At 39.1% G+C, this 17,393-nt stretch overlaps 1 protein-coding gene across 9 annotated transcripts in view; it reads right to left on the minus strand.

Moving 5' to 3' along the window:
* Positions 1 to 17,393, minus strand: part of dgkb (diacylglycerol kinase, beta) — a 95,767-nt gene that overhangs the window by 75,012 nt on the left and 3,362 nt on the right. For 3 of the 9 annotated variants that reach the window (XM_037784928.1, XM_037784937.1, XM_037784930.1), the window contains 4 exons: positions 15,953 to 15,985; positions 8,070 to 8,115; positions 7,238 to 7,363; positions 3,120 to 3,259 (listed from right to left, as the gene is read on the minus strand). In XM_037784928.1, the coding sequence (XP_037640856.1) occupies positions 3,120 to 3,189 (70 nt within the window). In that variant the 5' untranslated portion in view covers positions 3,190 to 3,259; positions 7,238 to 7,363; positions 8,070 to 8,115; positions 15,953 to 15,985. Of the gene's footprint in view, positions 1 to 3,119; positions 3,260 to 7,237; positions 7,364 to 7,791; positions 7,910 to 8,069; positions 8,116 to 15,952; positions 15,986 to 17,393 lie in introns of all 9 variants that reach the window. The other 6 variants (XM_037784931.1, XM_037784933.1, XM_037784929.1 and 3 more) reach the window with 3 other exon arrangements.

The raw sequence follows: 17,393 nt of genomic DNA on the forward strand, positions 1-17,393 counted from the left end.
CACCAACAAAGCAAACATTTGCAAAAAAACACGGAAAACAAAACCCAGAACCTGATTGGCTCTCGAGTGTAGCATCCGCCGGAGAGAGCAGGGGAGCTACTCGGAGTAAGGAACAATGTTGTCACCAGGCACAGAGCAATTAAAGGGAGAAATGTCATTCCCAAGTGAAACAGTGGAACAAGAGATCCTGGGCGAAAAGCATTAATTATTAAGATTCATACTTGGTGCAGCGGTTGAAATGCCTCGCAGATGTCGTGTTTGACACTGAAAATAGCTCTGAAAAACATTCCACCACTGTGTCGATCCTGATGCAAAAAAGCACTTAGGATCTACAAAGGTTGGACACCTAACGACTACCGTGACTTGCACTTTCAAAAGTAAAACTATGTGCGGGTGGGTGCACAACATCCCGCAGTTAGCCTGCCAGGTATCGTCATATTTTCCATCTCTGGTAACATTTCAAATGATGAAATGTGTCAACATCTTAGAGAGTAACATAAACTCCAGGCGTCCAGAGCAGCACAGTCTGGTGAGCAGCGGAGCCATTTGTTGTGTGGCGAATGAATCATTCAGAGCTAAAGCGGCACCATACAGATTAAATGCTTCGGCAGCTTGAGCTTCCTACATCAGCAAGACGAAACGTGCAGTCTGCAATTACAATGTCAACATTTTATCATTAGCAGAAGAAGGGATGTTTGAGATTAACCACCGTGATTTGAATCATGCTACAGTTTACAGCAGACAGAGGAACGCTCTTGTTATTGTTAACTCGGTGGATTGATGCTATCAGAGAGAATTGATGTCTTCGAGAAGCTCGGATTACAACACACACAGAGGGAGAGTGACTTCATTCTCTGCTCAGGTAGACATTACTCCCCTATATCTATAGTTGTTTTATGCCATATTGATGCTGTAGACTACAGCATCAATATGGCAAACAAGCCTCTACAGTGTAGAGGCTTGTATCAACTTGATGAATGCCATCTTTTCATGAGCAGGTGCACATTCGTAAGATTTGATCATTAGCATAATCAACACGCCCCAATTACGGCTACCTGTTTCACTTGATTTGGGGGCAAGTTTCATTCAAAAGAATTGTCACCCACGAGTAAAATAAAGAATTTCACAATGCGGAGCTTGAATGAGAAATAATTAGAAATGAGAAAATATTGCTACAGCTGACAACGCCCTCGTGTGAAATAAAGGAAAGAATGGTTTGACTTGGATTCCAAAGACACATCTTGATAAAGCAAAGCGCTCCATGAGGAAAGGTGTTCAAAGGGTTCATGGAGATGGATGAGAGAATATTATTCAGTAGGTGATGTTTCACTGTCAGGTATTATAATAGATGATGTTCACCTAGACAGTGACTTGTGAAAAGATCCTGAGGCAGCTACTGGAGTGTGAGAATTTCCCCAGCAACTGTACTGAATTGCATTGTAGCCTATAAGACGCCATGCCACAATACTGATACCAATAACAAGCAAGTAACAAATTTTAACTCCTAATTCATTCCGATTATAGCATTATAAGTTAAAATGTTTTTTTTTTCTGTGGAGAAAGGAAGACTATCTGTGCCTGACTTGTAAGACAGGCTTTGAACACACATGGATTTTGTACTAAATAGGAAAAACACGGTGAAAGCATCAAGTACTTAAATCACTGGCAAGTGGCACATATAAGCACATCTGTTTATACGAGTTAGTTGATTTTTCTGGCCACTTGGGGGCAGCACAACAAGCTGTAAACACACCACTGACATACAGTATATCACCTTGTAAAATTTGCTCTGCTTTTGGTCTCCACCAGCTCCTGAGAGAAATATTTGTGTCTTTGGCTGCTAAATGCTCCACTATGTTCACCAGTTAGTCGCTAACTTTGTCTGTCATGCCGTTTGGTGCTGGGCAGGTAGCGTACAGTGGATTTATCAGAGCTTTTTCTGTTAAAAACAGCTGCCTGCTGTTGCTGGAAACAGGGCTGTTCAGTAAAAAACAGTAAATGGGCCGAAAAAACAAAACAATGAGCTGAAAGACACTAAGACGCTCCGTAGAGCTGAGAAGACATACAGATTTGTGTGATAATTCTCTGTAGGGTTTGTCACTACAAGCAACCCCTTTCGCGTTACACTTGATACATTGTTTACTGTTAAAAATGTTGATCAATGCATTAAGAATGTAGCTATCCAGTAGGGCATTGGTAGCTGAGTGGTTACAGTGCATGTCATATAACCGCAACGTCCTGTGTTCGACACCGGCCATACCCCTCTCTCTCCCCGTTTCCAGTCTACCGCTACGCCAGGAGTGTCCAACCTTTTTTCTGTGATAGTTAATTTGACAAAATTAAAGTGGCCGAGAGCTACTCATAGCACCGAGCTGTACATCGCCAATAGCAGACATCATTTCTGTCTTTTATGGTCCTTTAATAATGTTTCAGCCACCGCAGTCGTCGCCTCTATAACAATCCCGCCATTGGGCAAGGGCTTTTTGTGTTTGGTTTGGCTGTGCGATTGGCCTGGCTATTTTCTGCAGTCATTGTCAAATCTGGTGTGTGCTTGCTAGTTTGCTAACATCGCCTAATGTTACGGCATCACCGATATAACCAAACTTGAAAGCGACATAACTCAATTGACAGCTGATTGGCAAATAATCAGTTTGTGTCAGAAATTCACATCTGTGAATTAGTCACTCAGAAATGGGCAGCGAGCTACTGGTAGCTCACGAGGTACTTGTTTGAGACCCCTGCTCTACGCTTTCATCTGTCTAATAAGGGAGAAAATGCCAAACAAATTATCTTTAAAAAATGAAATAATGTAGCTATCCAGAAGAAGCAAACATCATCTAAACACAAAACCCGTCATATTTTATCAGAGTTAAAGACATCCCTGAAATTAACAATTTCTATTCTGCTCTGTTCAAGATTTGAAAATGAAGCTAAAAGTTTGCAGCAACTGTTGATTTGGGGCTGAGCACCTTGAATGGCTGCCTGAGAGTGTCATGTCACTTGGAAAATGTCATATTCTTTAAGGATAGGATCACACATGAACTTAGAGACACCTAGAAAAATACAGACTGTCCTTATCACAGTCAGACACAAAAAGAGAGTACACCTCTCATACTCACACTGAGTGTATTCTTGTAGCAGGGCGAATTCAGCTGGGGTCAGTGTGACCCATTTGTCCTGGCTGCTCATTGTGTTCAGACCTCGTCTCTCCGTCCGCCGAGCATTACCCGGGCAGCAACACAGAGCGGGGCGTCACACACTGGAAAACAACGACAGACATCAGATCACCTGCCCCATTAACAGACATCTCTTTTTACTTAATGGCCGTGAAAATGACAAAGCAGGTTAAATGCACCAAATATGGTGCTAAATTGGAGCTGGAGGCGCTTGTTTGTAATTAGAGGCTGCTGTTGTTTCTGAATTGTAAAAGGTCAGAAATACTGTATATCAATACATACAGATATATCAATATTCCAACAACACTGATATGTCATATTTCCTCGCATTCCTGCCTGTTCCTCTTTCTGCAGCTGTCATCTCAACGCCCTGCAAAATGACAGCTAAAATGTCCCTTTGTCTCTTAATCGAGTTATTGCAAGGACTTGACATTTCAGACATTGGCATTTGTCAGCCAGTGTAGGATGCAGCCAGCATAAAGAATACACCATCATTAGAGACCTTTTTATAGACAGAAACAAATGTTAACAGAAAAATTCAAATGACATTATACGAAGTGTTTGAGAAATATGTAACTAGGGAAATAGCAATGGACTACAGTATATATAAATTCTATTCACTGACTGAAATTCATTATTATTCATCTATAATTTTATGTCCAGATGCCTGTGCTACATTTTAAATTTAAATTACTTAAAATTAGAATAAAGAAAAAAAATGTATTTGATTTGTTTGATAAAAAAAGTCACATTGCCCCAGTGAGAACTTAGTTCTCCCTCAACCCAGGAAGTGTAGTATTAGTGCAGTAGTAAGTTTGAAATTCACAACATTAATATGGCATCAAACAACCATTGTAACTATGTAAAGATAGAGAGGAGTAATGTCTACCTGAGCAGAGTATAAAGTCACTCTCCCTCTGTGTGTGTTGTAATCCGAGCTTCTCTGTGCTTTGTTTATGTAGCTGGTCCGGCCGAGCCCCACTGGCTAGCTAATCGCTGCTGCTCTGCACTGTGCTCATATGCCGGTTACAGCTGATAACGCCATCCCGACCCGTGGCTTTGTCGCGTAAGCGTGGCACCCACCCTCCGGTTCTCCCTCAGGTAAAGACTGTTATCTCTGTCAGCACTATCGCCGTTGTTTGCATCGTTAGCGCTGTTCGCACCGTCAGCAGAGTTTGGAATTTAAGCAACATAATACCACATTATAAAAGTCAATGCAACATCTGGAAAAATTATGGAAATTACCCATCATCCCATTCACTTTTGGTTTCTGAAGTTATTCTTCTACTATAAAACTTGGAATATCCAGACGGGATATTTGTGAGTGATAAGAAATAAAAAAAAAATATGGGAATAAGGTATCATCATTTCTGTAAACACAAAACAAAACACAAAATCTACTGTCAGCTCAACTAATGGGTTCAGAGTGAAGCATCATGAAATGTTTGCAACAAGTGGAAGGGAAGAGGAAGTGTCTTTGTGTTATCCTGTGTGTGGTTGCTATGATGACAACACGATCAAGTTCAAGCTAAATCGCCATTTTGTATGGTGGTATTTTTTATTTTTGAACAGAGTCCAATATCTAGTGTTTCACTGGAGGTAAATTAGAAGCCGTCAGTGTTCCTGCTAGAACAGCATTAAAGCTGTTAAAACAGCATTTAAACCATCAAGGCAAACACAATATTTTAGGGTTTGCAGAAGCTGTTTAAGAAAAGGTCAAATCAATTTTATTTATACAGTCCAATATCACAAACACAATGTTACCTCGAGGGGTTTTACAATCTGTACGGCATACGGCACCCTGTGTCCTTAGACCATCAATTCAGATAATGAAAAACTCCCCTCAAAAACCTTTGGTAACACTTTCTATGGCACCCATGTCTATAATGCATTATAAACATATTTCTAATGCGTTATAATCTGTTTATAGCACTGTATAATTATAGTTATAAGTACTCATAAAAATCCATAATGCTATATAAAAATAATAATAACACAATATAAAGCATTTTATAATGACTTAAAAGGTCATGTATCATAATAGTTCATAATTGCTGGTCACTCACTGACATTTTTTTTGCAAAGATCTTAGTGTATTATAAATCCCATAAATGTAAGGCATTATAATCATCATTTGCTTTAAATCTATGTAAGAACAACACACAAAACGTTGCACAATTATTTTTTACTTTACTTGAAGCACCTAATGACAACTTAGAGTAACTTATAATCACATGATAGTGTATTATAACAGTGATTATAATGTATTACAACTATGGGAATTATAATGCACTATGATACTATAGAATGCTTTAAAATGTGTTATGATTATTGTTATAAAGCATTATGAATATGTATGAGTGCTTACTATTATAATTATAAGCACTTTTATACCATTGATCATGACCAGAAGAAAGTATTACTCCGACCATACAGTACAAATATATAGGAGATTATAACTCAATATAAGTATGTCTGTAATGCATTATAGACACTGAACTGAAAGTGTTGCCAAACGTTAACTGGAAAAAAATGGAAGAAACCTCAGGAAGAGCAACAGAGGAGGGATGCCTCTCCCAGGACGGACAGACGTGCAATAGATGTGGCGTGTACAGAATAACCAACATAATAAAATTACAGTATCGACAATCAAGATGATAAAATTATAGATAGATTAAAAACGGATATGAAGAACGGATCTGGGAAGATCAAGCAGCTTTCAGGTGTCTCTTCTATCTCAGATGGAATCTGAGCCACACAACCTCCTCCCCATCATGGAGACAAAGTGTGTAAACGAATTTAAATTCATTTCAGGTTTTACAGATTTATGTGGCTGCCGTGTAGGAGGAACCTCCATCATGTCAGGGGGTGGATAACATGGTCACTGATATTTGTCATTTGATAAACATCAAGCGTCAAGCTGATTTATCAGTTCAACACAAACATATGTCACTGTTAGAGCTGTACAGATTAGAACAACATCACAGCTGTTGAGATTTATATGACCCTGCTTTCCCTCTTGTGTATAGCGAGTGTGCATGTAATCGTTTGTGTAAATCACTCAGGCATCTGTGTATGTGTGTGTGTATGTGTGTGTGTGTGTGTGTTACATCGCCAGTGAAGCATTTGCCCCCAATTACTGAAACTGTGGATCAACAAGTGTCGTGTTCATTCATGTGGAGGAAGGATGCGTGTGTTTGCACGCATGTGTGTGTGAATAATATACATTGATGTGCTATTTAGTGAGGTATAAATGTGTCAAATTTTGTTTGGACTCATGTGTTTATGTGTGTCTGTGTTCATGCAAGTGTGTATGTGTGTATCCATGTGTGAAAACATGTGCAGAAACTTCCCCTTGTGGTTCCACATTTTACCTTGAAGAACCCCTGCATGAAAGGGCAATTCCATAAACAAAAGCGCTATAAATTATTAAGGGAGCGTCATTATTATTATATAGAGTACATGAAAAAAAAAAGGGAGTCAACACAATGTGCAGCCACCAGTGTTTTCTGTGTGAACACGCTGGGTGCGTGGGAATCAGCCTCCCTCGCATAAACTTTGATCTGCCGCTGGAGCTGAAACTAGAAAACGCTATGCAAGGTCTTATTTAATGTTTCGCATAGACAGCAAAAAAAAGGAGCTGATGGAGAATCTTGCTATTCATGTTAAATCTCCAATGAGTCTAATCCCAACACAGTGATAAGCATCTCTAATATAGTACCGATGTGTGCAGTATATTCCTGCTGTGCACTGCACTGTAATCATCATCTCTCTCTCGCTTTCCGCTGTTGCCTAACTGCAGCGCATCCTCTCATAACACTCGACTGGCATCCTTTCAACAATCAAAATCCATTTCCACAAATGTCATCAGATCAGCTTTGTTGTCCTCTCGTGATGCAGTGAGGATATTCAGCGTGGATCCATGCGCTACACACCCCACTGACAGAAGATCTTAGCTGAGACCCCACTGATGCCATGACAAACAGATAACAGTAGGTAGTGGCTACTGCGACATACCATACGGCACCATGAATGAGATGTGGTATCAACATAAAGCTCACCTGCTGCAGAGCTGGGGATAACCACCAAGAGCAGATGAGGGAGGAGTCCTCCAAGGCAGATGTTTTCAGAAGAAGCTCCTCAGTCACATTCCTGCCTGCCGTATCCTCCTCTGGGTCTTCTGTCAACTGCAAAGGCAAAAGTGGGTGTTTGTAATTAGATGGAGTGTGAGTCTCTGTGTATGAAAGAGGGGAGATGAAGGAGCAGCAGCCCTCTCCGCTGCATGTCAGTGCATGAGTATGTGGAGGGGGTTTGTTTTTCTCTGGCGGTGTCTGGTCAGAGCAGCATCGTAGGGGTGGTGAGAGAGAGAGAGAGAGAGAGAGAGAGAGAGGGGGTAGAGAGAAAGAGGGAGAGCAGAATTATCCGACACAGCTCTGCCTGCAATGATCAGTTTCCATACTCCCGCTCGCTCACGTCACATCCCTCCATCCCTCCCCTCAATCGCTCAGGTCCTCTACTTCCCCTCCCTCCCCTGATAAAAAATACCCCTGAGGTCCTTCGCTCTCCTGCTTTCTCTCTCCTGTCTTTCTCATCTCTCTCGCTACTACTCCCCCACCTCCCTCCTTCTTCCAAGCCATCACTACTCCGGTCACTGTGGCACGCATCAGCCGGCCACATTAGCATTCAACACGACAGGCAGTAAGTGCAGCAACCTGTGGGATACCCTGAGAGGGCTGAGAGAAGGCGGGAAAAAGAGAAAGATGAAGACAGAGGGAGGAGGTGTAGGAGGTGAAGGTTGAAGCACAGCGAGAGAAGGAACGATGAGAAATGAGGACGAATAGCGATAGAAAGAGGATGAAGATGATGCAGAGGGACAGGAGGTGGAAGGCTTACCTTTTTTTGTGACCAATTTTGTTATTTCGTTTTCCTATCTTGTTTTCTGGGGACGCAAAGACATGAAGGAGATTTGAAAGCATTCATACAGAAAAGCACACTCAATAATAAAATACCTATATATACCTATATACTGTACACTCTCATCAAACAATGAATCAACATGTGCAGAAATCTCTGTTCTAGATCTTAACAATATAGGATTCTTGGCTGTGTTCAAAATCACTCCCTATTTACTATCAGGTTGTACTCATACACTGTTCGTAACTATACCTACAAAAACTATACTATATTTGTATATAACCTACTAGATCAATTCGTATGTAATCCACGTAATCGTGAGCCAGGACAGGATTCTACACTGGCTTGACAGTAGAAAGGCGAGGATTAAAAGAGGAAATAATATTCTTATTCCTTCCAAAGTGTCAAATCTCAAAGGATAAAATAACCTTTGCTTTTGTATAATTACATGTATAAATGAAGGTACAGCTGCTGGAGGCAAAATGTTTTCATCCATCATTAATATTCCAAACAGTGCTATTGACATTTTAGGCATTTAGCTGACACGCTTATCCACAGAGATGAATGGTGAGTGCACATGTCGAAATGAGCACAGATTCTTAGGTGGCCTCACTGGAAGCAATCAATAGTAATGAAGTCAGGGGTAAGAGACACAGCATCAACACATGAGATGTAAGAGATTTTACCAGTCAGCGCAGAATGATCATACAGGCCAAGAAAATGCAAAGCAAAGAAATAAGAACAAAGGAGAAAATGAGCATTTTAGGAAATTGGACTAAAGTCAGTGTTTATGAAAAAAGGTGCACACCCATCCAATCGTTTCAATGGGTCCAAATGTAATGATTGTTTACATTCATTATGAACATTTTTGGGGAGTGGCTTTAGAGCGAGACTTGAAGGGACGGGCTGTCAGTGTTGCCAACTTGGCAACTTTCTCGCTTATTTTAGTGATTTTTGGACCTAGTGCTGCTAGCTACTTTCATTGGAAAAGACTTGGCAACACTGGACTGGGTTTTTTCGGTTGGATAATTTTTTAAATATAGCATACTCTTGCTGGTCTCTCCAATGTTACCTACCCACACTTTAAATATTGACACTGCCTTGAAGCATTAGACATGACATGTTTACTGTATTAACCGAAACCACGATCTCTCTCGAACCTTAACCAAGGTGCTTTTGTTGCCTAAACATAACCACACACGAGACTATGCAAAAAACGGTCTCCAGTGTCAAAGTCCTGCGCATCGTATTATAGAATAGCCACCAAGGGATCAACAAATGGTAACTGCAGAGTGGCACAACGCAAAACAACCTTCGGTCAGTCATCTTTTTCAGTAAAAGGAATACATTTTTAGAAATAAAAATACAATCTGATCTGAAAACACTTAATGAAAAGGTGAAACATTGGCTGAAACTAAACCAAACCTGTGATCACTGATTATTGATTGGGAACATACATATATAAATTGATTGTGTTGTATGATGTTGTATTATGTGATTTTATGTAAGATGTGGTATTATGTAATTTATTGTTTTCTTAAAAGCCTAACCAGGGACAAGGTCTGCAAATTAGCTTTTGCTAGAAGTCCTACATTGCATCGGTTGCACTTTAATTAAGTGTAACAAGGCCATCATGTACTGTCCCTGTCAAATAAATTAATAAAATAAAAAATAAATGAGCCTGCACTAGTGGAGCTGCCGTACAATATACATGTCTAGCTTTTAAAGAGAATATGTTCACAGCAAAACCCTGGTGCAGGAGACATAAAGGTTACTCAATAACCGTTTCTGCCATGCCGTTCTGCTATTCAGACAAGGCTGTAAGAATAAAAAAAAAGGCCTTAGCTATAAGCAATGCTGTTTCCTGGAACAAACCTAATCTCTTCAATTCATTTACCAGCCCACCTTTAGATAACCTTTACATTGCTCACACCTTTTATGTAGCCTTCCGCCTACAGGAACCACCATTTAATCTGACCCACAAGCCTCAGCATGGATTGAGGTTCATGAAAGATCGCTGAACAATGACCCAGATATGGACGGTGTGTGTGGGCGGCGGCTGACCAGTGTGCAAATAACGTTTGTGTTTTAGTGCTGCCTCCAGGCCGTCTGTGTAGGTCATGTGGGTGTTTACATTTGTGTCAGAGAGGCAGAGGCGATTGAAGTATTGACATGTCCTTCACATGTGACTGTCACTGTGGGTAACTAGCTTGACTTTGATCGACTGCAGAATATTTGGATTATATTTAAATCCAGTTAAAATTTCTAAATCTATTGTTGGTAAAATAGAATTGATTCATTCATTATGTTACATGAACATGAACGTGTTAGCAAACAGTTGCTTCTTAACACAAGCAACGCATTGATTTGGAGTCGTGTGTCTGGCCACCTGATGAATGTAAGTCAAATACTCACTCACCACCTCGCTCTGGTTTATTCCAGAGGGAAATATATGATTCTTCAGCTGCTAAATTGTCCACTGTGTGTTCACCAGCTAGTTGCTAACTACATCTGTCTGAGCTGAAAAGACGCTAAAACGCTCTGTAAAGCTGAAGGATACTGCAGATTGGGATGATGCTTGTCTGTGTGTTTGTCATTATGGCTGGATATCCCAGTCAGCCAAAATGCTGTAAAATGTATCCTCATCCATAACATCCTCTGCTCTCATATTTTGGGATGCTATTTTTGCAGTTTGAAATACAAACGAAGAGAACAAGAAAGTTGTTTTTGAGCGGCATCTAGAGCACGGCACCCCCTGGCTATACAGAGAAATCCAAGCTGAAATAGCAGCCTGTAGTTCAACTACGTCACTGTCACGTCAAATGATGGTCATGGATGCAGGCAGAACAACAGATCAACACTGATTGGACATCCACATAAAAGGCGCTGAATTTGACCTTTAAACATAATTTATATTGAGTGTGAAAGTTAATTCTTGACCTTGGAGACAGTACTTTGACAAAACAATCTGAACCACTTATCCATGACAACTTAGCAAACTCCATCTACTGAGGAAGACTATGAAATGTGGTTGAAAGCACCAGAAAAAGTGGGCATTATTATTAGTAGTAGTAGTAGAGTTTTTGTTTTTGTGACACGTTCTGTTCTTGTCTATATTGATTTATATTATATATCAGATTTTAAAGTGTAGAAGTCCGTTTTTTTTTTATATTTTATGAAAAAATGTTGATGAATTCTTTATCTCAATGACTTCAAATCAAAAACAGATACAGTAGAGTAGATCTAGCTCCTATTATAACAAAATAATAATAAAACGTAGAGAAACTAATTACATAAATATGTAAAACTAAAATAAAGACATCTAAATAAAAGATTGGTCAGTATATTTTCGAAATGTCATAAATACAACAAATACTAAATACAATCTGAATACTGTCTCACAGTATGTTTTGTTCTTGCTAAACCACTGTTGCACATTTACTCATTTTCCCATGTATTAAAGTTCTACATTTAGGCAGTAAGACATGACCGTCAGACACGTGTCATGTGAGATTAATTAATGTTACTGGGTATGAACTGAAAGACAGCCCTCTGTATTTCTGAGGGTTTTGTTGTGGACACGTTTCTAATTAAGCCAATGTATTACATCCCGTTCTTGACATATTATTATTATGACTACACTCCATATTACAACAATAAAACAACCTCTCTGTTGTTGTGTTCTCTTGTTTTTACTGGCAGAGGACACAAAAGATTTACGTCAGATGTGCTGGTCACTGCTGAGTGCATCAGACCTGCATCATCATGAGATCTCTTGAGGTCATTATGTGGGTTATGCGCACTGTAGGCAGGTTAGAGTAGCCTCCCTGGCAACTGACTGCATCACACTCTGCATCAATGAAAATTCAAATAAAATTTAAACCTTTTGTCTCCATAAAAAGAATGAAATGTATGTATATCTGTAAGATCGTTTTTGTCTCTCAGTGGCCGAAATAATGTCACTGGTTCAGTTAAACAAATTCAGTTATAGATTTGTTTTCTGGTTAACCAGCATTACACTGATGCTCAGTGAAAAGGCTAAATAAGAGAGGAGCCAGTGAGTTATAGTATATAATATGCATAGTGAGATAGTTATGGAGCCTTGTGTCCTGACTGTGTCAAATGTGGTGAAAGAAAACAAAATGTGTCAGAGCCACAGAAACCTAGCGATGGAACTGGATTCAAAGACGATGATGAAAGTCAAAAGCACCTATGTGACTTTGCAAGCAAAATTACTGCAAATTGGTTCAACCATCTGAAATGTCACAGAAATTCAAGATGCCCAACCAGTCAAACATCTAGTGGAGCATTAAAAAAAAGACGACAAAGGCTAGGACCCGTTAGCTCAGTTAGCCAAAGATATGGCTACACTGCAAAACAAGGGATTAATGCTTTACTAGACAAATGGTACTCAATGTCTTCCCGTAACTGTTCTTCATGTTGTGCTGCCTTTTTTCTAATGTAATATACCAACATTAAGTATCGTGCAGGAGCCGAGCAGCAGAAATGCAAAAAAAAAAAAAAAAATAGCATCATTTTGAGGCCACAGCAGATTTGTGGTCAAGCTGAACTATGGACTCGAACATTAATCTGACAGTACAGTTACTTTATCATGAACAGTCTGAGTCTGCAGACCTGTGTTTTCCCAGAGGATCTCACCGGCCTGAAGCAGGCTATTAATAACTGCTTGAGGTTGATTTGCCAACAACGGATACAATACTGTGAAAGTAGTCTCCATTCACAAGTGGATACCAGTAGCTAATGGTAATTGTGTTTGTACTGTATGCATGAAGACAATATGGATTACAATAAATTATTATTTTTTCCGTTAAATTTCGTAGGAGAAATTTGTGATCACTGAGCAGAAAAAAAACGTGGCACCCTACTGAAGTCCTACTTTACAACAGCCTGCAGGTATTATGGTGAAAATGTCTGATGATTATGGTGATTGAATGAATAATAAGAAATAAGTCATTGGAGCTGTATGTGTTGGATCAGAAGCTATTCTAAAAGTGGAGTGGTACTTGTGGCTCACCACCTTTTTCTTTAGATTTTCCACTGGTTAAATGTTCATTTTTAGTTGCTTAATTGCTACTCATGCTAACTAAAAGGTTGAATCAGTATCCAGATCATTATATTATTTCCATAAATATGTGAGAGATTATTACTTCAGAATATGATGAGGCAATTTTGTTGTGGACAGTGAGGTACAACATTGTAAAGTGTTTACTCCCTAAGCATTAGCCAGGGCTGATACTAATGCACTGATGATTACAACACTTCTCATTCAGTACATATTGCACCCTGAACCCTCTGCTATGAGCAGATGGGTTGTAAAAATAAATATACTGCTATGTAAATCAACGTTACAACTTCTAAGATCCCATCAAATCACCCTATTACTCAGAAGAGGGCTGGCGACTCTGTCACCACCATGACCCCCCTGACTGTGACAGCAGCCCAAAGCACATATATCAATTCTACCCCACTTCTGGCGCTCTGTGCTATAAATAGAGTGTGAAGTCTAGTGCAGAACACCATGTATCATAATGGGACCATTATGTAAGGTCCTGTCCTGTGCATCAACAGGCTGACCCTGGGCCTTCCTTCCCATGGGGCTGAGGTCTTATTGATGCTGGCAAGATAACTGACAGCTGGGTCTCCCTCCCTCAGTATACATCCCCAGGCTGAGGCAAAAGAGCATTAACAGTGAAGAAAGACTGACATTAATGTAAAAACACTTGATATTAGCCTGTAGGGCTCTTCCATTTTCAAGAAATGTCTCAGTATGCTAGGGAAGTACTAATCATTACAAAGGGGTTTCATTCCAGACTGCTACATGTCCAAGACAAATGTTAAATTTATTTTACTCAGTTTTTTGAAAGGACTGTTTACACAACTCAAACTCTACATCCATATACACAATTTGTTTTTGAAAATATGTTTTAGAGGAAATACATGTCCTGGGTGGCTACGATTAGGCTGCTTGAGTCTTTGTAAGGTTAGGATGTCAAAACGTCACAATGCTTCAAGTCAGCATACTTTTTAAATATCTAAAGTCTAACGGACATTAAATTATTTTTTTGTCTGCTACTGCATACAGTAAATATCTGCCCTGTAAATCGCATGTCCTGTATTTTCCTTTGAGAAAACACAGGACATGCGCCGAAATGGAGAAATTAATATTTTATATTTTTTGGTTTCATGATGCCGCCCCCTATTTTCAACAAACATTCATAGGAGAAATGTGCACTGCTAACGTCAGTTTGCAGGCTAGTTAGCCAATTAGATGGTCAGCTGCAGCATACATGCCCAAAAATATCACTTTGGTCCATTTAGATACCGGTATGGCTAGAACGCAAGTTTATTTACTTTTTCTCTTATTCCCCTGCTGGGGCTCAGCCTGCCAGCCGCTGTCAATCAAACACAGACACTGTAACGTCCCTGCAGCTGGCTGAGATGAAAAGGGGAATCTCTGATATCACCCCAAAGACCTTATCTTCCTTTTAATGATAAAAAACTAATTACTGCATTTTAAAACATGTTGACATTAGTTTTGCCTTTCATAAAACCTCAAAGGCTAACTGCTGCCAATCTTTATCGAAAGTGTGTTTAGCTCGCTGCAAAGTTGTTCACCTTCATGCATAGTAAGAGGAGAAGAGCTTGATTATATCATTTGAAATGTTATTTGTAAGCGAGAGGCTGACGTGTTCAGATTCAAATTCATAGTATACATTTCATTCATTGGCTCAGATGTGGTACATTAAAGATGTGTTCATTTGAAACCACTTAAATTGTACTGAAAATATTTTACTTAAATCTACTGTGTGTAGAATTTGAAAATTCGCAACTTTGGTGCCCCATGGACCCCCATTTATATATAAATATTCTACACATAGTGACTTTAATAATAAAGTTAATACAACATGCTTGACCCATTTTTCAGATGACTGATATCTCAGTAAATTTGTGTCCATCATCCACACCTGGTTCAGACAGCTGAGCCTACAGGGCAATGCAGTCCACTCGGTGAAAGAACATATAGATATTCTGTAAAATGATAGACCTTATTGCATGCATGTCTGTCTAGTGTGTGTTTGCATGTGCCCACGTTTGTGCATTCATGCATGTGTGTAGTGGGACTCCCCTCTGTCCCCCAGTAGACAGTTGGTGCAGAGCATTGAACTATATTATCATAGCATGAGTCACTGGAACATTCTGTGGCTCTGAGGGACCAAATCACATTTGTTCGCTCTCCCCATCTGCCATGTAATGAGGAAAAGAGGAGGAAAAGTAGCAGCCACACAGACCGATAAGTTGAAATGTGTATAAAAAGATAAAACACAGATTTTATTGTGATAAAATAAAGATGAAATTAAGTTTAACTGATAATCTGCTAAATTTATTTTTATTGTTTCCACCTTTGCTGCTCCCATTGCTGTACTGCACCTCCCAGAGATCGCCTGTCAATCAAAGTTTGGGTGCAACTGATGTGCTTTTCTTTGGCATTTATGTTTATGCAGTTTATGTTTCTGTTGCTGGTGTTCTTTTCTTTATCCTGTCAGCTCTGGTGGCCATATTTGCTCATATTTAAAGCACCCTCTGGAATCTCACCAAAATGCTGTGTGTATAATTAAATCCTACAAACCTGGTGAATGTATTTGCTGCCTCATAAAACATTTGAAAAACATATTTTTCCTTGTCTTCATCTCTACTTCTGACTATTAACAATAAATCTAAAAATCACTCTGACATTTTTTACCACAAAAAGGGACGACTCAATGTGATTTCAGTTGGACTTTTAAGTCACTGAGCGGCTCATGAAATTTGTTGAGGAAAGAATGATGGAAATACAAACTCACCAAACGGTAGGCAATCTTGTCAGTCTAAGTGACCTGTAAGTAGGGGAAAAAAAATTATTATACAGGTGCACAGTGAAAAATAAGAAAACACTTTCATTCATTATTCATTCTTTCATTACAGTCAATACAAACCATGTAAAGTCATGAGATGGCCCAGAATGTCTTCTTTGCTCACAAACTGCAGATGTAATATAACCTCCAACCAACAGTGACAGCACAGCTGGTTGGAGGTTATATTACAGCTGTACTACTAAAGGAAACTATTAAATCCTGTATTGAGCTTCAGGACAGAATTTACCTGTTCATCAACATTACAGATCACATTCAAGACAAAATTCAGTATTTTGAGATAAAAAGCATTATTTGTTGTTTTTTAGCCAAGAGTAATAAGTAGTTATGTAGTTATAGCCAAGAGACGATTAGCTTAGCTTAGCATAAACAGGTTAAACTAAGCTTCAGAGGAGCTGGTAGGTGGATTTTATTTTTACCTTTGGACAGAGCAGGCTAGCTGTTTCCCCCCATTTCTAGTCTTTATGCTAAGCTAAGCTAACATACATGAGAGTCTAGGGCTGTGAATTGGCAAGAATCTGGCGATACGATTCGTATCATGATACAGGGGTTACGATTCAATATATTGCAATATATTACTGTAAGCAAGGTGATATATTTATCTAATTTTAGGAAAAACTGTTATAGTATAAAAAACACACCACCATATGCATAAAATCTGAATCAAAACAGTGGGATCTGAATCTTGTATTTATCACAGTCCCTATAACATCCAACGTCATAGCACTACTTTGAGAGAACACATGCTGAGAGGGCACATCTCTTTGCAAAATAAATAAAGTATTGACTGAGTTAATCTTTGCATGTAAACTATTAATTAAAAAGTAGTATAACAAAACAAAATATTGCGATAATATTGTCTTACACCCCTTTAAAAGTGATACCAATCTTCTCAGCTAACTCTCTTTTCTTTCTTTTATGCATTCTTTTGCATATTCATAGATTCTGGGTTTTTCAATGAGAAAACCATATCAGACACATATTTACAGACCCTTATTCCAAAATGTGTTTTTATAGGAATTAAAACATGTTCGGAAGGGAATTTTAAATGTTATTTTCCTATCTATCAGCATTAAACTAATTGTATCACCATGGATCAATATTTAATTGTTTGCAAAAGGACCTAAATTTAATGTGGACATGTCAAAATAAATATATAAACCGTAAACCATGAAACGTGGATCCAAAAGTGTGCCCCTCAATCATCATTCTCACTCACTTATTCACATGAATTGCACTGTTTTCAAAACCCTTTTATCTCAAAATGTTGTAGATGCACTGATATCAGGTGTACTAAAGAGGGGAAACACAATCATGCATTTACTCCATGTATACTGTAGCAGTCAAAAGCACATCAAAGGTGATGATGGTG

Source organism: Sebastes umbrosus, chromosome 11 (assembly GCF_015220745.1).
Source record: "Sebastes umbrosus isolate fSebUmb1 chromosome 11, fSebUmb1.pri, whole genome shotgun sequence".
NCBI classification, from domain to species: Eukaryota; Metazoa; Chordata; class Actinopteri; order Perciformes; family Sebastidae; genus Sebastes; species Sebastes umbrosus.